General features: G+C 51.9%; 1 protein-coding gene across 7 annotated transcripts in view; it reads left to right on the top strand.

Annotated features, from left to right (window-relative positions):
- The window catches only part of LOC105470224 (coiled-coil-helix-coiled-coil-helix domain containing 6), a 237539-nt gene extending 215548 nt beyond the window's left edge, over window positions 1–21991 (top strand). For 5 of the 7 annotated variants that reach the window (XM_011721997.2, XM_011722000.2, XM_011721999.3 and 2 more), the window contains 3 exons: window positions 3985–4181; window positions 19017–19152; window positions 21767–21991. In XM_011721997.2, the coding sequence (XP_011720299.2) occupies window positions 3985–4181; window positions 19017–19138 (319 nt within the window). In that variant the 3' untranslated portion in view covers window positions 19139–19152; window positions 21767–21991. The remainder of the gene's footprint in view (window positions 1–3984; window positions 4182–19016; window positions 19153–21766) is intronic. The other 2 variants (XM_011722002.3, XM_011722003.3) reach the window with 1 other exon arrangement.
- The last annotated feature ends 692 nt before the right edge of the window (window positions 21992–22683 follow it).

The following is a 22683-nucleotide window of genomic DNA, read 5'->3' as shown; positions in this document are numbered from 1 at the left end:
CTGTGCTTACTCAAGAGAACATGCTTTATCCTGGGGCCATGCCCTGGGTAATCACAGCAATTCATAGCAGGAAAGCTGGCCCTGTAGGCTCCCGCAGGACTGAGGGGGCTGTGTGGCTCCCACAGGTCCCCATGCAGGGGTCTCTGCCTACAGGCCACCAGGGCCCAGGAGGCTACCACTGCCAAGAAGCTGTTCCTACCACCGGCAGTGATCTTCGCCCCAAGCTCCCTGCATGTTGGGCTTGTCCTTCATTTTCGGTTGGCCAGAGCCTGGCTCCATTTGCTATTTGGTACTCTTTTTAATTCTTCTGTGGACAGAAAGAGAGGTGGAAGGGCACTTGTATTTATCAGACTCTTCCTGTGGTTCAGGCAAACCTTGAAGCACTTTGTGTAGGTTATCTCATTTATGACTCTGTTTTTATAGATAATTAAATTGGGAGTCAGTGAAGTCAACAGACTTGCCCAAGTCACGGAGCTAGTGAGCAGGAGAGTAAGGTTCCAGTTCAAGCCAGCCTGCCTCCAGAATCCACCACTCCAGGCTGTGGCAAAGGAACACAGCTGGGACAGGATCAAACAGTAGGGTTTTGAGTGCCAGGGGTTTGGACTTTATTTTGATGCCTTGGGAAGCCATCAGAAGTGTCTGAGCTTTGAAATGACATGGTCAGATGTGTGTTTTAGGAAGATAACTCTAGAAGTAGTGAATTAAGTCTGTAAAGCCACAACTTTCTCATCCTATCCCTGTACAGTTGGTTATTTTTAAACCCAAGTGCAGGAAATGTTGTTTCTCTCTGATTTCATGCACATTTCAGCCTACTGTTTCAGGCTGTGTCTTTTAGCCTGTGTGTGTTTGTGTGTGTGCCTGTGTGTGCACAGGAGGACGTGGGGGAACACAGTACACCAGGAGCAAAGAAGAATGCCTTTAGATGGCGTCTGCCATGCAGCCACTGGCTTTGACAACTGTGACTTGTGACAGTGTAGAAAACAGGAATTTTATCTCTCACATACCTCAGCAGACAAGGAACAAGATGGGACGCCAAAATAAAATGACTGATTCTTTAACAAATACACCAGAATTTACACATATTCCACTCACTCCATCTGAGCAAATTGATTGGGACTTCTATTTTTGAATCTCAGAGATAAGGACATCGTTTATTCTCCCCTTCTCAGTCAACAAATATTCATTGAGTTCCTACGATATACAGGCATTCCTTCACTCTGCATTTCTTGTCCCTCAGGCCTCATCTTCTGTGATTATTAGATGATGTGCATGTACATATATATCATCACTGTAAAAATGGACCTTTTAAATCTCTCCTGGGACTGTGCATAGTTCTAGAAATCTACAGTATATACATTTAGTGTCCACACATTCTCTGATATGCTATTTACTGTAGCATCTTAAAATGAGGAGGGATGCAAAATATTCAGAGTATATACATATCTTCCAGGTTTTTCAAAAGGAAGAAGTTTCATCTTCTGATTTATAAAAATGATACATGAATATTATAAAATGAAATCAAACAATACAGAAAAATACAAAGTTTTAAAAAATCCAGAATCTCTCCCTGCTTCGGTTTGGTGACATCACTCCATGTTCACGGAGCACAGCCACACAGCTGCACATAAATGAGACCATGAGTTTGTGTTCAACACACGGCTCAGTGTGTGCTATTTTCCCTCATCCACATGCTGTGCACAATATTTGTATATCAGTAAATGTAGATTTAGATCTTCATTTTTAATTATCCTATTATTCTCATATATGGTTACACTGGATTTTATGTAACCAATCACTTACTGATGAATCCTTGTGTGGTTTTCTATATTTTATCAATATAATCGGCACTGTGACAGACAGCCTTATTTGTGTTTGTGTGCTTATATATTTATTCTAGAGGGAGTTTCTGGGTCAAAGGATACACACACCAAAAAAACCATATGCATACAGGTTTAAATGCTTACATTTGACCTGCTAACCCTTCAGAAGAGAAATGTGCCAATTTTCAGTCCAAAAATGCTAGAGAATGTTCCATTTTCCCAGGACTTCCCAAGAAGCACAGGATTTTCAGCAGTATTTTTTCAAAGCATCTTTACTGCTATCAAAGGAGAAAAATACCCTCACTTTTAAAACTCCTCATTTCTTCAAGTATTAAGTGAGGGTAAAAACCCTTACCTATATTATTGGCCCTTTGTTTTTCTTTTTTTATGAGTTGCTTACTTACAGCCTTTCCCATTTTTCTCCTTGTTATTCATTTTTAACAGGTCTGTGTGTAATGGCGTTATTAATCTTTTATCATTTTTCTTGTGACTGTTTTCTAGTTAATCTTTTGTTTAACTTTTGCTTTTTGGAAGTTGATGTGGAGATAGGAACCAAATTTATTTTTGTTGCTCATTTTTCTATTTGTAATTTACATTATGTTACAAAGACCTCTCCACCCCAGTGAAGGTCTATAATCGTATGCACTCATATTATTAGGACAAGTACTTGTATGATTTTATTTTCTGTCATTAAATTGTTGTTCCAAATAACCTCCCTAGGATTTACTTAGGAGTAAGAAGCGAACAAAGTAAAGATCTGCTTTCATTTTATTTTTTCCAAACAAAGTATCCTTTGTCCCATTAGCACTGATATAAAATTTCACCTAATCTTATGTTAAATTCCTTCTTACACATTTGAGTCTATTTCTAGATTCTTTTCCAGGCCACTTCTGCATGTTTTAAACATGTTTAAGGCATATTAGGAAGCTACGGTTATTTAAAATATTAAATATCTGGCTGAGCAAGCTCTTCTGCCTTGATGATCTTTTTGCATTTTCTTTTTTGAGGTTGAATTTAGAAGTACTTTGTCAAACTTTCCCAACCCCACTCCCAGCCAGGAAAAGAAAATCTAGATAGACTCTTTTTTTGGGATAAGTGCATCCTTTTGAGTACATCCAGTCCTTTCAAATTGCTGTCATTGTTGGTCTATTTTGAAATAATTTCAAACCCATAGAAAGATTGTAGGAACAAATACCGCAAAGGATTTCTGCATCTCCTTAACCAAGATTCCCTGATTTTTTACATGTTGCAGAATTTGCTTCATCACCTTTTCTTTCTACATGAAAACATTGTCTTTTTCTGACATGATCACTCCTTACCCCTAAATACTTCCATCCACCATGGGCCTCCCAAGAATACCTCCTCCTTGGTCACCTCACACTGCTGCCGATGAGGAAATCAGCACTGACTCAACAGGACTGTCAGCCCACAGACCACACTTCGCCTGCTACCCTAACGTTGTCATCTTTTCCTTTCTGGTCCAGGGATCTGTCACGCATCATCAGCTCCTTCATATGGAACAGTTCCTTAGTCTTTCATGTCTCTCTCCACCCTGACAGCCTTGAAGAAAGTGCGGGGCTTTCATCCTTAGGGAGAGCCCCAGCCTGGGCCCACCTGGTGTTTCCTCATAACCAGACTGAAGCCATGCATTCTTGGCAGGAAGACCCCAAAACTGGTGCTATGTTCGTCGAGGTGCATCCCTTCAGGAGGCTCAAATGGCCACCTGTCCTACCACTAGTGATGTTGACCTAGACCTGGTCACATTGGTATCTCCACGGTCTCCCTGCTGTGAAGGCCTTATTTCCCGTTTGTGTTTGGTTAGTATTTTGTGGGGGAGATACTCCAGTATTATGCCAGTATCCTGATCCTCATCTAACTTCCACCCATCAGCCTTAGCTTCCATTGAGAACATTGTGATGATCTATTTCCATCATTTCTTCTACATTTATGAATTGATATTATATTAAAGGAGGAGTTTCCCCTTCTCTCTTTAGTTATGTAACTATTCATTTATTTGGTTATTAGTAAGGATTCAAGGACTCACATTTATTCATTGGGCTATAATCTATAGTTTAATTTATTTTAATATTCAAAATGCCATAGATTTTGCCCTTCAAACTGACTCTCCTTCCTTTGGTATGTCTCTTCATTCTTTACTTTCTAGCTCAAGGTGTTCCAGGCTCATCTTGTCCTTTCTCTGCCCCAGCCCTGGAGTCAGCCGTTGCTCCCAGGAGCCACATTCCTTCTGTTGGAGGATGCTGCTAGAAACCACGCTCTGGGGTCTGAGCTCCGGGTGTGTTCCCTGCTACGGAGGTGTCATTGCTTCTAGGTGCTCTCAGTGGGAAGAGCTGGGAAACACGGGTGCGTGCACACAAAGTGCATGTGTATGTAGATGTGTGTGCATGTATATCCACAGTGCATGCATGAGGACTTCCATCTGTGCGTGGTGGGGGGGTAGTATTTCACAAGTCCATAGTGATAACTTCCAGTTCTAATACGCGGAGGCTCTTTGTAAGGCTCTCTCTCTCTCCTTTTCCATGTGTAAATCTCCCTTCTCATAGAGCATGAGACTTGGCTCTTTTCTTGAACAGGGTATATATTTGCTCAATCAGTGAACTTTTGTCTCAATGTAACCAGTACTCTCAACCATGCTGGCTGCCTTTTCACCTGCCAGATCCCCTCCCAGACCTCACTGGCTGCCTCAGCTGCAAGCAGGCCACTGCCACCACCTCCTGGTGACACCCCCACTACCACCCCACTCCCTGTGACTTCTGCTGGGAGGGAAAAGGACAATTGAAGGACAGGGCTTCCATTCTTTGGTTTTTTTTTAAAACAACTCGAAGTCCTTTGGTGACTTCAGGTTGATGGGAGTTAGGAAATGGGAACAGAGCATGCCTTCACCTCTGCATGGCTGTGAGATGTGTCCACTTTCCCTCTGCCTTGTTTTGCCTCCTCGCCTGGGCTCAGGTTGTATCAGGTGTCTCACCAGACCCCAGTAGCAGGTAGCTGACCCTGTGGTTGTTCTAAGGGAAGTCAGTTCTGGTTCAAAGCCAAGGTGTGGCAGTAGAAGTTGAGGCACATTTTCTGGGTGCTTTCTATCCTGAAAACACATGGTCTACAGTCCCCCTTTTTTTCTGGGTGACATGTGAGGTATGGCGAGAGGTGAGTCCTGGAGGACCTCTTTGGCCTCCTCTGGTGTCCATGATGGGGTGGTGAGGTAGGGCTGTCATAATGAAGGAGGCCCAGTGTCTGAGAGCTCTTCTTTGCAATACTTAGGGTTTACCACAGTGTTCTGTGCAGCTCCAGTTTCTGAATGTGCTCGGGGAAGACAGTAGAGGGAGGGGAAGGGGTCATAGATGGGGGCCCAGGTCTTCTGGGAGGCCCTATAGGAATCTTTTTTTCCTTTTAGGTTATGAGTGAGCTGTCAGCTGATAAAACACTATGGCAGCTTAAAAAACTGTGAACTTCACGAAAACTAATTCAGAATGGACCATAGACCGAAATGTAAAACGCAAAACTGTGAAATTCCCAGAAGATAACATAGGAGAAAATAGATGTCCTTGGGTTTGATGATGACTCTTAGATATAATGCCAAACAGTGCATGAAAGGAAGAATTGATAAGTTGGATCCACAGTGAGGATGGGTGAAGGAGGTAGGTTACAGAATTTTCACTCAGAATTTTCACACACCTGGCAGTAGGCGCTGAGCTGTGTTCAGGAGCAGAAGCGAGGAGAAGGTGAGAATGCAGGACATGGCATGGCCCAGACAAATGCCTGTTCAGCCAGGGGCTGGGTGCATGGTCCAGGGCTCGGCCCACCAGGTTACAAAGGCCCCAGGTCAGACTGCATACGTCCATATCCAGTGTGTCAGTCAGATCCGGCCTCTGCCCCTAGAAGCTGGAAGAAGGTGGAGCCCCAGTGACTCTTAATTATTGATGCTCTGCCTACCTCAATTTATTTATAGAATATCTGCTTCCTGCTTAGTATTCTGTGAGGACCTTAGAGCAGAGGTAATACGCTGTGGTTCCTGGCTTCCAGGCACTTGTGTCTAGTGGGGAGACAGCGTGCCCCACATGACTGGGTGCAGTGTGCTCAGATGGTCCATGACACGGGACCCTCTCAGGTGAGCAGGCCAGGGAGACCACAGAGCAGAAGTGACTTTGGGTCAGTAACACTTCCTCCCAATGAGAGGGGACAGAGAGGCGGGCTGGCGGCCTGTCCACATAGGACTACACAGATGCACAGCACCTGTGTGACAGTGGGAAGAGGGGCAGGTGACCTTCAGGGGAAGTTGCAGTTAGCAGACAGACATGGGGGCAGATTGGAGGCGGAGTCGAGAGTGTTCCTGAAATCTGGGGCCCCAGACGTGGGGACAGTTGATGACAATCAGGCAGGATGGAGACTTACCTTCTCCTCAGGACTGGGGCCTAGAGGGGCCAGAATGCCTCGCTGTGGAGCTGGCCTTGTCTCTAGGCCTTGTGGCTGTGGGTGGGTGAGAGGGGTCCCTGAGGGCAGGGCAGAGGTTTCAGTTTTTGTGAGTCTTGTCACCATGGGATGGGCACTTAGTAAGTAGTTGTCCGTTGAAGGAAGGAAGGATATTCATTTAGCATAGGTCTTTATGGGGGCGTTTTAGGCTGGTACGATGGAGTTTGTGGAAAAGGCTGGGGAGAAGAGGACAGTCAGGAGGGAGGCTCAGGACAGCAGAGCAGGCACGGGCAGCTCTTGTGAGGAGGACTTTGGCTCACCATGAACTGGCTATGTGCTTGAGTGGAGCTGGCCAGGCCTTGGGTTCTGGGAGCTCTGACCTTCAGGATTGCTGAGGCCAAAGCACAGAGCTGGAAGGGCAGGCCTTGCGGGGGCGCCATCCTCTGGGGAGCTTTGGGCCAGAGCACCCACCCCATCATGAGTCAGAAAGATCCCTCTAGTTGATGTCAGCAAGGAGCCAGGCTGGAGGAGCAGACTCGAGCAGGGAGACTTGGTTTGGGGAGACTCAAATAGGGAGACTTGGGAGGGGGGAAGTCGGGAACAGGGAGACTCTAGGTGGGAGACTCAGGGGAAACTTGGGAGCGGGGAGACTTGAAGAAAGAGACTCGGAAGGGGGAGACTCGGTGTGGGGGAGACTTAATGTGGGAGACTCGATGTTGGGGAGACTTGATGGGGGAGACTCAGTGTGCAGGAGACTTGATGGGGGAGACTCAAGTGGGGAGACTCGGGGGGAAACTCAAGTAGGGAGACTCGGGGGAGACTCAAGCGGGGAGACTCGGGGGAGACTCAAGCAAGGAGACTCAAGGGGAGACTTGAGCAGGTAGACTCGAGTGGGGACACTTGAGTGGGAAGACTCAGGGAGACTCGAGGCGGGAGACATGGGGAGACTAAAGGGGTAGACTCAAGGGGAGACTTGAGGGGGGAAGTGAATTAGCCAGAAGGTGAGCGAAAGTTTCCAGGAGAGAGGTGACTCTAAGACGACAGGGGGTGGGAAACAGGCGGCCGCCCACAGTCTAGAGTGCTAGGGACCCACCCAGTGCCATTTGGGTGACAACTCCCTGGTTTGTTGAGGACCCAGTGCTGGGGGAGGTCATGTCATAGGATTGTGCTCAAGAGCCTCCTGCAACCCCACACAGAGCAGGGTTGGGAGCCTACGGACTCCCCTGTGTCCAGAGGCCATGGCTGCAAGGGGCTGCCACGGTGAGTCTCATTGGCAGAAACAGTGCCAGAAAGCTCTTCAGTCACAGGCGGGCTGGGAGTCGTCATCCCCCAGCACCAAAGGCCACCGTGGCCCTGCACTTTCCTTCCACCTAGACAAAGCCCAGAAAGCACCCCACCTGGCTGCCTCTGACATCTAGTGAATGGGGGTGCATCCCCTCTTACGGAAAGTGTGCACTCTTTTATTTTTTTCCAACAAAGGAACAAAGAGGAATGGCCCTTTCTTCTTTCCGTGTGTGCACACGCATGTGTGTGTGAGAGAAGGGATAGTCCTGGACAATACTGTCACAGGCAGCCTCTGCCTCACTAAGCAGCAGCCAGGGGCTCGTTTGTGTCTCAGGCCCTCTTGGGAGCAACGCACCCCCAGGCTGTCTCGCAGGCCTGGGCTCTCAAACAGGCCCCTCTCCCGCCTGAGGGTTGGGGCAGCTGGAGCCCGGCATCCCGCAGTTGATAGCGATCCTGCATGGCGTGTTGATCGATGGCAGGACCTCTGGGTCCCACTTACCCGGGCTGAGTGGCACATTGTCGATAGCAGTCAGTTAACCAAGTCCTTAGTAACCAGCTGGTCTCATCAGCGCCTCAGCCCTAGCCACGGGTTAAAATAGAAACCCCTCCTGAACAGCTAGATTGGACCTGACGAAGATGAATGTCTAATTCACTCGGAATCTCCTTACCGCTGCCTGTAATAAAAAGCCTGTTCCATATATTCACCCCCCTGCTGATGTTTCTCTGAAATTAAGTATCAGGAGGACATATAATAGCCCAGTTCCACACCAGGCCAATATTATCAGATTGATGTCAGCAGTGATAATAGGAGAAGGATAAGTTGATGAGATTCCATTTATTAAATAAAGTGAAGAGAGCACACAGAGGATTTGGGGCCGCACGTGTGAGCAGGCGCTGGGCGCGCTCTGCAGGAGAATCGATGAGGGAGAGAGAACAGGGTCTGGGGTCTGGCCCTGAATCCCTCTTCTTGTCCACCTGGGAGCTGGAGTGTCCACAGGGATGGGAGCGACTTGGCTGCCTACAATGTGTGCGCCCAAGATGAGAAGGTGCCACCCATGCTCCTGCCAGGCCGGTCTCATGGCAGAACACTTCCATTCACTTCCATTTGCTTTTCTTCCCACCTCTGTGTTGATGTGGCAGGCTGCCATGAGTTCGTGTCTTCCTCTCTCACTTTCCTCCCTGTGGCTCCTGGGCTGGGAGCTTCCTGGCTGCCCACTGGGAGTTGGCAAGCTTCTGCTCCATGCAGAGCCCTGCCTAACATGGTTCGGAGCGACTGTCTTTGGTTTTTCTGAGTACCCTTGGTTGTCTCTTTCAGAATGTCTCGGAATTTTCTCAGGGCAGAGTGGAGCTCATGTGGCAATGCACAGAGCAAGAGCTATGGAGCTGAGCACACTCCGCTCTTTCTATCCCGGCCCCTCCCACTGCTCTGTGACTGTGGGCCAGTCACGTGAGCTGCCTGTGACTCACCAACCCCGTCTGCAGAACGGGACAGGAAGGCCCAGCTCACAGGGTTGTTGTGAACCTAGAACACAGGAGGCGCTGACAGGCAGAAGTTCCCAGGACCACAGACATCTAGATCCACTCTCAAATGAGGCTGAATTTTCTGCCTGTGCTGTTGACCATCAGCTCCCCTCCCACAGCCTGATCCTCACCCCAGATCTCTCCCACTGCGGAAGACTTCCTGGGCAGCACCTGGAAGCAGCTTTAGGAACCTGCTCATAAGCTACGGCTCCTCCCCTTTTCTGTTATGTGGGTTAAGGTGAGTCAGTTCATCTCTAAATAAGATAACACCTTACAGGGGAGGATGGAGTTTGGGGACACCATGTGCAGACCCTGGCATGGAGCCTGGCATGTGGTGGCCATTGGAATGTAGCAGCTATTGCTGATGTGCGCCTGGGCCCAGCCACCATGCCGTGGAAAGTGCACGCTGCTCTCAGAAAGGGATCAGTGATACATTGGTCCCCCGGTCATTCCTGCCCATCCCTGCTCCCCACTCTACTTCTGGGGAACGGGTCCAACCCCTTTGTGGCATGCCTGATGACATGGGTTTCCCAGGGCTGCCAAAACAAAGCACCACATGTCAGGCCTTTCAGCCCAGAAACATCCTTTCATAGTTCCAGAGGACAGAGGTCCACAATCAAGGTGTTGGTGGTCCAGGCTCACCCTGAGGCTGGAGGCAGAATCTGTCTCGGCCCCTCCTAGGCTTCTGGTGGTGCTGGCATCCTTGGCATTCTGGGACACACATACTGGCGGGCACACATATCGCTCTACTGTCAGGCTCAGTCCCCCTAGTGCCTCCTCCCTGTGTGGTGGTCTCTGTGTCTTGTCTCTTCTTCATATGAGAATATGAATGGGATTCATACTGGATTAGGGGCCTACCCTACCCCATATGCCCTTGTCTTAACTAATCACATCTGTAACAACCTTGTTTCCCAATAAGGCCATGTTCCAAGGCTCCAGGAAGGACATGAATTTGAGGGGATCATCAAACCCACTAACCTTTGCACATGCCTAGTTCTCAGGAGTCCCTGGACCCCTCAACCTGACCAGGTCGTCTTCTTCTGATAACAATTTGTGACCAGCACCCTCTCCAAACTAACTTAATCCAAAAGTGGAACATACAGGTTTGTGCTACAAGAAAGCTAAAAATAGTACCTGGCTTCGAATTGAGGAACTTATTTGGTGTTTGGATCTGTTTCCTTTTGAACAGTGGGCCATGGAGTTTGGAAGCCCAGTTTTATGTTCTCCCTGGAGGATCACGGTTTCACCCCATGAATGGGCCCATGAATGGGTTTGTACTAGCCCAGGCTGGCTCATGCGGGCCAAACCCATGCTACCCACGCCGGGAGGGGAGACCTGAGAAATACAGGGGTGTCTCTGCCTTACCTGAGAGTCCTGCTGTGTGAAGTCAGTGCATTAATAGACAGCGGTGGCACAGCTCCTGCCTTGTAGCACTGCCTGGTCCAGTGTTTCCTTCCCTTCAATGCCCCTGCTTGGCAGAGTCTCAGATACAGCCAGTTGTGTGCTTTGAACCAGCAGGCTGTGCTGCTGACTCTGAGCCAAGGAGAACAGAAGGGACAACCTGACCCTGCCCAACAGTCTGCAGTTCCTATCTAGGCACAAACAGGCAACACTTCATAACCCAGTGGCGGCCCTGGACCCAGGAGGTTTGTGCAGTCATGGACAGCTACACAGGCGCCTGCCATGGACGGAAGGGAAGGCTGCACGGACACCTGCCGTGGACGGAAGGGAAGGCTGCGCGGACACCTGCCGTGGACGGAAGGGAAGGCTGCGCGGACTCCTGCCGTGGACGGAAGGGAAGGCTGCGCGGACACCTGCCGTGGACGGAAGGGAAGGCTGCGCGGACACCTGCCGTGGACGGAAGGGAAGGCTGCGCGGACTCCTGCCGTGGACGGAAGGGAAGGCTGCGCGGACACCTGCCGTGGACGGAAGGGAAGGCTGCGCGGACACCTGCCGTGGACGGAAGGGAAGGCTGCGCGGACTCCTGCCGTGGACGGAAGGGAAGGCTGCGCGGACTCCTGCCGTGGGCGGAAGGGAAGGCTGCGCGGACTCCTGCCGTGGGCGGAAGGGAAGGCTGCGCGGACACCTGCCGTGGACGGAAGGGAAGGCTGTGCGGACTCCTACTGTGGATGGAAAGGAGGTTGCACAGAGGTCTGCTGTGGACGGAAGGGAAGGCTGCACAGACTCCTGCTGTGGACAGAAGGGAAGGCTGCACAGAGCCTTATCACTAATGGGAAGGAAAGGCTGCACAGAGGCTTGCTTGGATAGAAGGGAAGCGTGTAGATTGTCTTGGATATGAAGGGAAAGCTGCATACAGAATTCTCATGGATGGAAGGAAAGCTGCACAGAGGAATGTTTATGATGAGAAGGGAAGAATGCAGAGCCTTGCCATAGATGGGAAGGAAGGATGCACAGAAGCTTTTCTGATGAGAAGAAAAGGCACAAAACCTTGTCATGGATGGAAGTGAACGCTGCACAGATGTCTTGTCATAGAAGGAAGGGAAATCTTCAGAGACATTTGTTAGGGAGGAAGGGAGGGCTGCACAGTGGCTTGTTGTGTTATGAATGGGAAGGAAGACTGCACAGAGGCTTGCCATGGCTGTGTGGGAAGTCTCCACACAGAATTCTCATTCCTGCACAGATGATGGGAAAAGAAGGCTGCGCAGAGGACTGTCATGGATGGAAGTGAGCTCTGCACCAAGTTTTGTCTATGAGGGAAAGGAAGGCTTCAGAGAGGCTTTCTGTGCATGGAAGAAAAAGTTGTATGCAGGGTAGTCAGAGACAGAGATAAAGGCTGCACAGCGGCCTCCCATAGAAGGAAGTGTAGTTTACAGGGGCTTGTCCTACAAGAAGGAAGGTCTGCAGAGAGGCTTATTGTGGATTGGCGGGAAGGCTGCGCACTAGAATGTCTATGAAGGGAACGGAAGACTGCAATGAAAGTTGTCAGATAGAAGGGAATGCTACAGAGAGACTTTTTTTCTTTTGAGACAAAGTCTCGCTCTGTCTCTCAGGCTGGAGTGCAGTGGCATGTTCTCTGCTCACTGCAACATCTGCCTCCTGGGTGCAAGTGATTCTCCTGCCTCAGCCTCCCAAGTAAGTGGGATTACAGGCTCTCACCACCATGCCTGGCTAATTTGTGTATTTTTTGTAGAGATGAGGTTTCACCGTGTTGGCCAGGTGGGTCTCAAACTCCTGACCTCAAGTGATCTGCCTGCTTCGGCCTCCCAAAGTGCTGGGATTACAGGCATGAGCCATTGCATCTGGTCTGCACAGGATTTTCATGGATGGGAAAGAAAGGCTACACAGAGGAATGGCTATGATGTGAAGGAGAGGGTGTTCAGAAGCTTGTCATGGGTGGGATGGGGCAGCTGCACAGAGCCATACCATTGTTAGGAAGGGAATGATGCAGAAAGCATTGTTGTTGATGGGAAGGAAAGGTTGCATGGATTGTTGTTATGGATTGAAGGTTGCATATGTCATAGATGGGAAGCGAAGGTCGCACAGAAGCTTGTCATGGATGAAATTGATATGGTTTGGCTCTGTTTCCCCACCCAAATCTCATCTTGAATTGTAATCCCCACGTGTCGAGGAAGGAAGGTAATTGGATCATGGGGCTGGTTTTCCCCAGGCTGTTCTCACGATGGTGAGTTCTTACGAGACCTGATGATTTTGTAAGGGGCTCTTCCCCCCTTTGGCTTTCTGTCTCACGTGCCACCATGTAAGATATGCCTGCTTCCCCCCCACTGTGATTTTAAGTTTCCTGAGGCCTCACCAGCAATGCAAAACTGTAAGTCAATTACCTCTTTTCTTTATCAATTACCCAGTCTCAGGCAGTTATTTATAGGAGTGTGAAAACAGACTAATACCAAAAAAAATGAATACTGTACAGAATGTTGTCATGTAACTAAGGGAAGACTTCATAGAAGCTTTCCATAGATAGAAGGAAAAGTTGCATAGAAGCTTTGCATGGATTGGAAGGGAGGTTGCTCAGAGGCGTGTCATGAGTGGAAAGGGAAGGGTACAGAGGTTATGGATGGAAGGGAAGGTTGCACAGAGACTTATGATAGTGGACCCAGACCAGAGAGAAGGAAGAGGGAGGGAGGATCTCCTGGGTCTCTAGCTAATTATGGGTTCTTCACCAAGTGTAGTGCATTCTGCCTGAGGAGAAATGGGAATGAGACCGGGGGCCAGTCAGCCACCAGACATGTGAGGTCAGTTCCCTCATCCAACTGGGGGTGGGCTGGGGACACAGACCACCTTCTTAGGGCACTCAGGCTGGCGGCAGAGTTATACCAGCTCTCCGACAATGGCAGGGTGACAGGTCACAGTGTCAGGGTGCTTGAGGTAGCCTGAGGTCCATGGGAGACCTAGCAGGCCGTCAGGTCTGGGTATAGTCTAACTAGGCCTGAGATCTGGCCCTGCTTTTCAAATGACGATCTTAAGCAAGTTACTTGGAGACACTGGGTTTGTTTTTGTTTTGTGTTGTGTTGTTTTGTTTTAAGGAAAAACAGAGTTTCTACCTTATGTGGGTCTGCTTGGGATTAAATGAGATAATGCTTAGCACATTGTGTGGTGAGTTGTAATTACCCAAGAAATGAGTTTTTGAACTGCCTTGGTGTTTTAGAAATCTGTGGCCTGCGTTATGTTCTAAAAGCATCACTGTTGGCTGGAAGTAGAGAGGACCATTGAGAGGCTATTTAATGACAGTGAAGACAAGGGCATGGGCTAGGGCTCTCCTGTAGGCTAGACTTGGGGGCGTTCTGTGGGCATGGGGGCTGGAGAAGTTGGATGCTCCGGGTATGCAGCTGGACCAGCTGGGTGTTGGTGCTGCCTACCCAACTGAAATTCAGAAGGAGATGCTGGGGTGAGGGCTAGCCATGCCTGGTCCCAGTGGGCCTGTGGCCACCTGCTGGGCTGCATGGCAGGCAGGAGACAGCAGGTCTTGAGCTGGGCACCATGCTGGTGTGCTGAGAGGACAAGGGCAGGGCCACAGGTGGAGCTTACACACAGGCGGAGGCCCAGGGTCCAGCAGAAGAGAACCAGAGTGAGGGACCAGAGAGGCAGTGAGGGCCAGGCGGGTGTTGTCAGCCGAGCAGTGAGGCTCGGCATGGGGCCCAGGGGAGTGGGGCAGGGGGAGCCCCAGGCAGCACCTCTCTGAGCAAGGAGAAGCTGCTGTGGCCTGGGATGGAGATGGAGGCAAAAGGGGGTTTCGATTGGAAAAACTTTTCCATATTTTGAGAGATGAATGTGTTTTGGGTGGAGTGCGGGGAATGGAGAAGGTCCAGGAGAGGAGGTCAGTGGGAGAGGCCTGCTCAGGCACAGGGGTTGGAAAGGAACCACGTGGGGCCTCTACACTCTGCTGTGTCTGTGGTCTCAGCAGACAGGGTGGGAGCTCTGGGGGTCAGGCAGACCTATGTGGCCTGCTTGCCAGGGACCAGGACCCATGTGCCCTGTCCATGGTCATCACACTCTCAGGGCCATCAGGAGGCTGTGTGTGGGGTCTTCTGTAGTCCTATTTACTGAACGCCGATGATTCCTTCAGGGCCACACTGTGGTACTGAGCACATTCTGACTGGGCCGTCTTGGGCATCACCTGCCATTCTCCTGCCATCCTGTCAACAGCTCTGTGGGGCAGGGTCCTCCTCTGTACCTGATGCACCGACCACACAGTGGGAAGTGACAAAGCCAGCGCCTTGCCCCAGGTTTGTCTGATCCCAGAACCTGTGTTCTTTCCACTAGACCAAGAGTCCCAGCCTCAGGCATCTGCCAGCTCCTTGTTAAAGGGACACCGTGATTATGCAGACACGCTAATGCCTTAACATGCCTGAGGAGGAGGCACTACTGAGGCTGGGCGAGGTCTGAACTAGGTCTTGAATGATATCAGAGCTTATGCTGTAGAGGGAGGGACCCTTTAAGGTAAGGTTCCACCCTCCAAGCCCTACATCTGCAGTTCCACCACCCCAGCATATCCTCAGCTCTTCTCTGCCAAGTGCCTCCAGTAACCCATCCTTTCTGCAAGCGCACCCCACTCCGGGCCCTGGCCCCACCTCAGTTTCTCACACTGAGGCTAGGTTGCTGTGAGAACTGCACTTCACAGCACACACTTCTGTTCATCTCTGGGGCAAGCGGTGTTACTGTTCCCATTGTACCGATGAGGAACATAAGAGCCAGTGAGGCGAGCCAACTTCCTGGGCATTGCCTATGATGCCTGTGCAAACAGACACCCCATACACCAATGCAAATGGCATGAACCCCTTTGAAGCCACATGGACCATTAGATCTTCATTCTCCAAGGAAATGTCCTCACACAGGGGTACAGGACTTATTTCTATCCCTGGTAAGTTCGTGGCACACTTTGGATACCTTTATCTGTGCATATGAAGAGTAGCTGTTTGCAAGATGATGTTTTTGAACATGGGAGCTGTTTTGTATGCATTGTAAACAGGGTCGTGGTGTGCCAGGGCTGGGAGGGGTTCAGGGTGGATAGAGTGCACCTACTTTTGTGAATGGCTTCACCCAAGGCCTAGCCCTGCCTGCTTCAGAGAAAGCTTTTTATTTCCAGAGCTGTTCTCTCCCTCTCTTACCCCATTCAGAGCCTTTTTATGGACAAATGGGTGAAATTTCTTCCAGTTGACATTTGCCTCCCATTCTGTCTCCTCATATTGTTCTCATAAGTCCCAGCAGAGAGGCTGCCATGGTCCCACGGGCAATACTGGCATGGAGGGGATAGATTTCACCATGGCCCAGTTTCTCCTGAACTGGGAGCCCACTGAGAGGTTTGCCCTCAAAACACAGAGGCCCTTGTCCTGGGACCTGAAACCAAAGTCAGAAAAGCCAGTGAGGAGGGGACACAGCCAGGTTGACCATGGGGAGAGGGGCAAATGTGGCTGTGTCTTCCTGTGCGTTGCCATTCTGCAAAGGAAGTGTCAGCGTCTCTGTTGTGCCTCTGTAGAGGGCAGGGCTTGGCAGGTCAGCGCTCCAGCTCCATGAGGCTCAGCCGCACGACTCAGGCTGGGGCCACTTAGCCTCCGCCTGTCCTGTCCCTGACACCTCTTTTCACATAGATCAGTAAGCCTCACAGAGTTACAGCTTAGGACAGCTCTGCCCTTACCAAACCTGGGGCTTCCCCTGAGCCACTCACCATGACACACAGGGCCCCTCAGTGCCTGCTGGCCTCCACGGTGCAGCCAGGAACCAGGCTCACCAGGGCCCCATGAGGGCAGGGTGGGGTCCTGCTTCAGGGTAGTGCAGCAGAGGCTATGATGGAAGTCATGCTCTGGGGTCTCAGACTCTAGAGGGCCAGCACCGTCAGGAGGAGCAGAAGACATGGCAAGAGACTGGTAGGAGGGGACAGCAGTACAGGTGACAGGAGAGAGCCCAGGGAGACTGGCAGTGCCACTGAAGGCACCCACTGCCCTGCAGATTTAACCCTGCCTGGGGAAGGGAGAGCACAGCCTTCCAAGGATGGAGAGCCAGGGAGCAGAATAGGAGGGGAGGCCTCTGCGATGAAGGCAGAGAGCCAAGATCTGACCTGTGACTTAAAAGCGCTCTTAAAACAGGTGTCCCAACAGTCAGAACCAAAGTCGTGTGTGCAGTCCCTGGGAACGCCTGCCTGAGACAAAATGCCATGAGGCCAGCTGTCCCCCAAGAAAGAAGCAGCCTAAAAAGCCCACAACTAGACACACCCATGTCACAGTTCTTAAATACAGATGTGGAGCCATGCTTAAGCACCTGGGGAGGAATCAGGGGCTGCCCCAGACACCCCAGCTGTATTCTTGCCCCAGCTGCCTGTGCGGCAGCTGACGCAGGCCAGCAAAGTGGGTCTCCAGAGCTGGGCAGAGGACTGCACGCCAGGGGCTCATCTGCCCTGCATATGTAAGAACGAGAGGTCAGTGCAGATAAAAGACCTCCCCCCAGCCCCCGCCCAGTCCTCTTCAGGAAATAAGAGGACCCTTTAAGAATTGGTGCATACAATGTAGACATGAGCCAGAATTGTGACCTCAATGGCTAGGATGGGGTGGAATTCAAGGACCCAGGCCAGGGCTAGGCCACCATGGCCTGCCCCGGCAGGAAGGGGAAGGCGTGCTCTCCTTTCACATCCTTTACCTCGGCAGTGGTGTGGCATGGCAGCCACAGGCAGCTGCACCCCACCCCACACTCATCCCTCCCCGTCTTTAATGTAGGGACTGTTCATTTTGCTGGTGCCCTGGGGATGAGTCTTGCTGGCCTTAGCTGAACATGGGACACACACTGCTCATGTTAGCGATGGGTTAGACATGGGTATGTGACCTGGTCCTAGACAGTGAGTGGAGGAGAAACCTGGAGTGGGGTTTGAGGGGAGCATTGTCCCGCCTAGTCAGATGAGACAGCAGAGAGACCTGCTCCTCCCTGCTACCTTTGATCTCTACTGCAGAGAGGACTGCACTGCATTCAGTGGCCTGAGGATGACATGGACGAGAAGGGAAGGCCAGGCCTGGGTGGCATCACTGCTAAGTCAGCAGTGTACAGAAGTGTCCACCCGCAGACTTCTGGAGTGAGACAGCTAAATACAGGGTCCTGTTCCCAAGCTGTCAATCATACTGATGCTGGTGGTTTCTAGCTGAGGAACTGTGTTCGAGATATTGTTAGATGATAATGACTCTGGAGACCCTGGTAGGAGAGCAACTGACCTACATGTCTCTCTCTCCACGTGCCTGGAGCAGAGCTGTGGCATGTGTGACAGTGATCCTTTCTATTGCTAAGAAACTTAAGGAATGGCTTTCTACATTTTTACAGCTCTTTTTGGTGCCCTTAGCCATGAGTGGTATTCAATTTGGAAAGGCTGTCAAGTGCTACAGTAGGTCCATCTACAGCTGGGAAGGGTCCTGGCCTAAAACCCACTTAAGAAAACAAATTAGCAGCAACAGTACATCCAAAGGCATGTAAATAAATATGCCCCGCTCCTCCACTGTCCAGCTGTGTGGCCTTATTTCTCTGAGCCTCAGTTTCCTGATTTGTGTGAACAGCATGATGAACGATAGTGTCTGCTACCAGAGCTGTGAGGAGCAGCACTGAGCACGTGCAGCAACCAGAGGACAGCGCCTGGCCGGCAGGGAGTGCACAAATGTGCTGCTGTGTGTCAGTGTGTGAGTATGTGTGTGTGTGTGTGTGTGTGTGTGTGTGTTAGAGAGAGAGAGGAGTCTGGAAGGAGACCAACTGATCCAAAACTATGCTCAGGAGGCTGGGCCAGTGACTGAATTTAGTGTCATCTATGTTTGCTCTTTTCTCCCCACAATTTTAGAAAGTGAACTTATTCACTTTTGTGGGTTCTAAAACTACTTTGAAAAAGAAAGAAAAGAATAGTCAATTACCCCCAAAGTATTATCGTGGTTACCTCTAAGAAGTAAAAAGAACATTTTTCATTTCTTCAGACATTTCTGTAGAGTTCATTTTCCTTGTTGCACACATATTAGTTTTAAATCAGGAGAAAAGTAAGTCACATGGTTATAGTCATGGGTAAACCACAGGCACAGGAAAGCAGCTGACAGCTATGCTGGGCACAGTGGGGCGGGCTGTCCCAGGCATAGAGGGATGGCTATCCTGGGTGCAGCGGGAAAAGCTGTCCTGGAGGTGAGCTGCACCGTCCTCATGGGGGCCCTCCAGTGGGGGTAAGCTCACTGGGCTTTCCTGCCTCCTGGAGGTGTTCAGGCCCCAATGAAGGAGCCCGGTGTGGAGCCCCAGACCACAGCACATTTCAATGTCTGCTATATTGTGAGCCTAAGCCATTGACCACAGGGCTTGACCCCTGCGACCGTCCTTTCATTTCTAGAATGGGAAAGCACAGTGCTTCTCTCTGAGGGTTAAAAGGATGCTGGTGGGTGTCAGGGGCTTAGCCTAGCGCCTGGCAGGTAGGTAGAGTGAATGTGAATTCTCTCCCCTGCCTGCTGGCACCTGAGCCCCAGGCCTGCCTGCTCATGTCTTCTGCAGGCCCCGCAGGGTGGAGCCCGTCTGCTCAGGGCTGCAGGCCCAGATCCTCCACTGCTACCGAGATCGCCCGCATGAGGTGCTGCTGTGCTCAGACCTGGTCAAGGCATACCAGCGCTGCGTGAGCGCCGCCCACAAGGTAAGGCCTTGCCTGCCTCCCAGGTTTCCAGGGGGCTTGGGAGGTAGGGGAGGTACCGCTGTCTAGCATTGGAGATCTCTGCCTACCTTTTCCTGTTAGAGTCAGATGCTCCACCTGGAGGTATCTGCATTTGCAAAGGGAGGGATTCTTGAGTCTTCACTTTCCTCAGTCACCTGCACACTCTCCTGGCTGCTTCCAGGAGCGCCTTGGACATCTGGCGCTGGGGAGATGATCCCTGTGGCGTTTGCCCTGTTAGGCTGGGTGGGAGCAGGCTGGGTAAAGTCAGGCCCCACCTTGAAGGGCCGGGGCCCTTGTGGGTGCCAGGGACTTCTTAGCTCTTAGCACTTAGGGGTGGGAGTGTGGCAGAGGCCCGAGTGCAGACTGGGGGTCCTAGCAAGGACAGGCCGTCTGGAAGAGGAGTGGGAGCAGGTACGGCCATCAGAAGCTGCTCACAGCCACCCCCCCCTGAGCTGGTCTAGAGGGGTGTGCTGACTTGGCCTTCCTGGTGAGTGGTCCCAGGCCTCTTGTGCTCTCTGGTCACCTCCCACTCCAGTGGGCCTCGGTTGTCCTGGATGCCTGCGATGTGCTCCCAGCCAGCTCCTACTGTCTTCCTCCCCCACCCCCAACTGCTGCTGTCTATCCTAGATAAGTCCTCCCCCTTCCCAGGTCCCGTAGGGTTCTCTGGTGCAGTCAGGCTGTTCCCAGCCACAACTCACCCTTGCCCCACCCCAACAGGACAGCTCCCACCTTGGGGAGCATCATTCACTCTCAGGACACCTAGTTTGGGTTCCCTGAGGAGTACAGCCTGTTTGTGAAAATGTATGGGAGAAGCAATAGAATGAGGTCTCCTTTCCCACAGAAAAGCCTCTTTGGCCTGAGTAGGAGACAGGCTGCTTTAGGTATTTGGGGTGGAAAAGGCTAAGGCCAGATGCTCTGTGCTCTCCAGCTATGTCTGAGGGGAAATCTCTCCCACTGACCTGAGCGGGGTCCTGCAGCCCCGGGCCTGTGAGAGCTTCCTCGGGTCATGCCCTGCTCACACCCATCTGCCAAGGCTGATTGTTCCACCCTGGGCTGGTCACAGCCCCGACCAGCACCGACTGTCCCTTCATGGCCAGAGCACAGCCCAGAGGTAGCTCCACACAGGACGAGTGGATGCGAGGCCTCTGTCAGCCTTCTGAGAAAGGGAAGCCCTGGGTAGGACAGGCAGCCTCCTGCTCCATCTCAGAGTGTGGAAGGCTGCTCACTCTGCTTCCACGTGGGCAGGAGGTGCTGGGGTGCTGTGTAGGCTGGGCCAGACCAGGGCCCTTCGCACCGACCAGACACTTAGCTCCCTACTCACCAGCAAGATGAAGCCTCCAGATCCTCCCCACACCCAATCAAGGGCAGCTCCGAGTCTCTGTTCATCACACACCTAACTCTTTACCCAGGGATCTGCTGCAGCCTCTTGGCTTCCTGGCAGGGCCCACCCCTCAGTGACCAGCCCTCGACTCCATCCTCTCTCCATCTAGCCTCACCTCCGTGGTAATTTTCAGCCCCTACCCACCACCCCCAAGAGTATTTCTTTAACAAACACACCTCACCAATATATATTTCTTGCACCTAAGCAAAAATGTGATTACCAAGGAAGACAGATCACAAACCCTGAGAGAGGCTCTGGGACACTGCCAGGCCTGTCTCCCTCCCGTCCCCTACCCCTGACATGACTAGCAAAGAAACCGGAGACAGTGATGGCAGCGCCAGAGGTGCTGTGCTGCCTTGGCAGTGTGTGCATTTGGGGACAGCATATTCAACCTGACTCCCTCGGAGCCCCAGCACCCAGACACTTGGTTGGTGCCCTGTGTATGAGATGTGGCAAGTGCTGGAGAAACTCTCACCACCCTTTGCCAGCCTCCACCTCAGAGGGCTGCTGGCAGAGCCAGAGAGCTGGGGGTGAAGGGTCCCTAAGAGAGATTTGCTTCTGCAAGGGGCCGAGTGGCAGGGGACAGAGGCCCACATGGTCAAGGGCCTTGGGGTGGGACAGCACTGCTTCTCTCTCCAGGATCTAGCATCTGCTCTGGGGCTCCTAGGGCAGGTTGGTGATGCCTAGGCCCAGAGCCTGGCGCCTGCCTATGTATGAATGTGCTGGCCGTCTCAGATGAGGACAGGGACCTCAGGCTCTCCACAACAGGACCCTGACTGTGTGGACCCCAGCATCCCAGCAGGCTCCCACTGAGCTGCAAAAAATCAGAGAACAGAGGGGAGGCCTTGACGAGGCAGAGCAGAGTTGGGTTAGACTCTTCTATACCCAAGGTGCTTGTCAGAAACACCGCAGCAGGTTGAGGGGATGGGGGCAGGGGACCTGCCTTCTGAGCCAGCCCTGGGAGAGTAGAGGAGAGGGGAGCGTGTGCTGGTGTCACTGTCGCGTGCAGTGAGGGCCTGTCCCCTGCTGCGGGGGACTGTGCTGGGCTCCAGGGTACAGAGGTGAAGAGATTCACTGTTAGGTCTCCAGGTGAGGAGGGAGACCAACTCATAGCTGCTCCCTGGGACGTACTTGCTGTCACAGGGCACTCTGCACAGAGCTGGTGGGCATGGGCGGAGTGGGCCCTGACTCAACTCTGACCTGTTCTCTTTGTAGGGCTGAGGAGCAGACATCATTCCCTGTCCTGGCAGTGACTTGGAGCCCTGAAGAAGGGACCAATCATGGGACCACAGTCCACAGAGCCCTAGGCCACAGCCACTGTGCCCTGCCGTTTCCTGCTGGGCCCCTGCATATGCCCCTGAGCCTGGGGCTGCCATGTGTTTAGGAAACAAAGTATGCGCTACTGTCTGAAAACAAATAAAGCAGATGCCTTTGTTTTCAGTCGTTGACTCACTGGCAAACAGTCACTGCTGCCTACTCTGCGTCCAGCCCTCTGCTGGACACCAGCGAAGTGGAGCTGAGGAAGATGGGCTGCTCCCCTTGGGGAGTCCCTGGACTGGCAGGGGAGATGGCCTGGGAACCCCTAATTACATTGCAGCAGCAACAGCAGGCTGCTGCGGAAGCAGGGATGAGAAGGAAGGGGAGCAGGCCTTTCTAGGGATGGCACGGAGGGAGAGCAGGCCAGCTTCCTGCAGCGAGTGCTGCCTGTGCCCAGGGAGGAAGCTGACCAGACAAGGGCAGGGCAGGCCGGAGACCCAGCAGAGTGGATCCCAGGTGTGAGGGCAGCAGGGGGTGGAGGAGAGCAAAGGCAGGCAAGGCAGTCAGGCAGTGTGGCTGCAGAGGCGGCAGGACTGAGGTGCGGCAGGCTGAGCTGGCACTGTCTCTGAGTGACGTTGCTCCGGCTGTGAGGTGGTGCCAGGGAGACAGGACTCAATGCCAGGGAGCATCACCAGTGTGTAGGGCCCCGCACAGCTCAAGCCCAAGGTGGGTTAGTGGGGCTGATTGGCAAGACTGAAACCGACTGAGCGACAGAAGAGGCCAGGTGACTTTGAAGTCTCTGACTTGGGTGTTGGGGGTTCTAAAATAAGGAATGCAGGGATTGAGGAGGGCAGATGACAAAGTGGGTTTGGGAC

Source organism: Macaca nemestrina, chromosome 2 (assembly GCF_043159975.1).
Source record: "Macaca nemestrina isolate mMacNem1 chromosome 2, mMacNem.hap1, whole genome shotgun sequence".
NCBI classification, from domain to species: Eukaryota; Metazoa; Chordata; class Mammalia; order Primates; family Cercopithecidae; genus Macaca; species Macaca nemestrina.
This window is presented reverse-complemented; position numbering and strand designations above follow the sequence as displayed.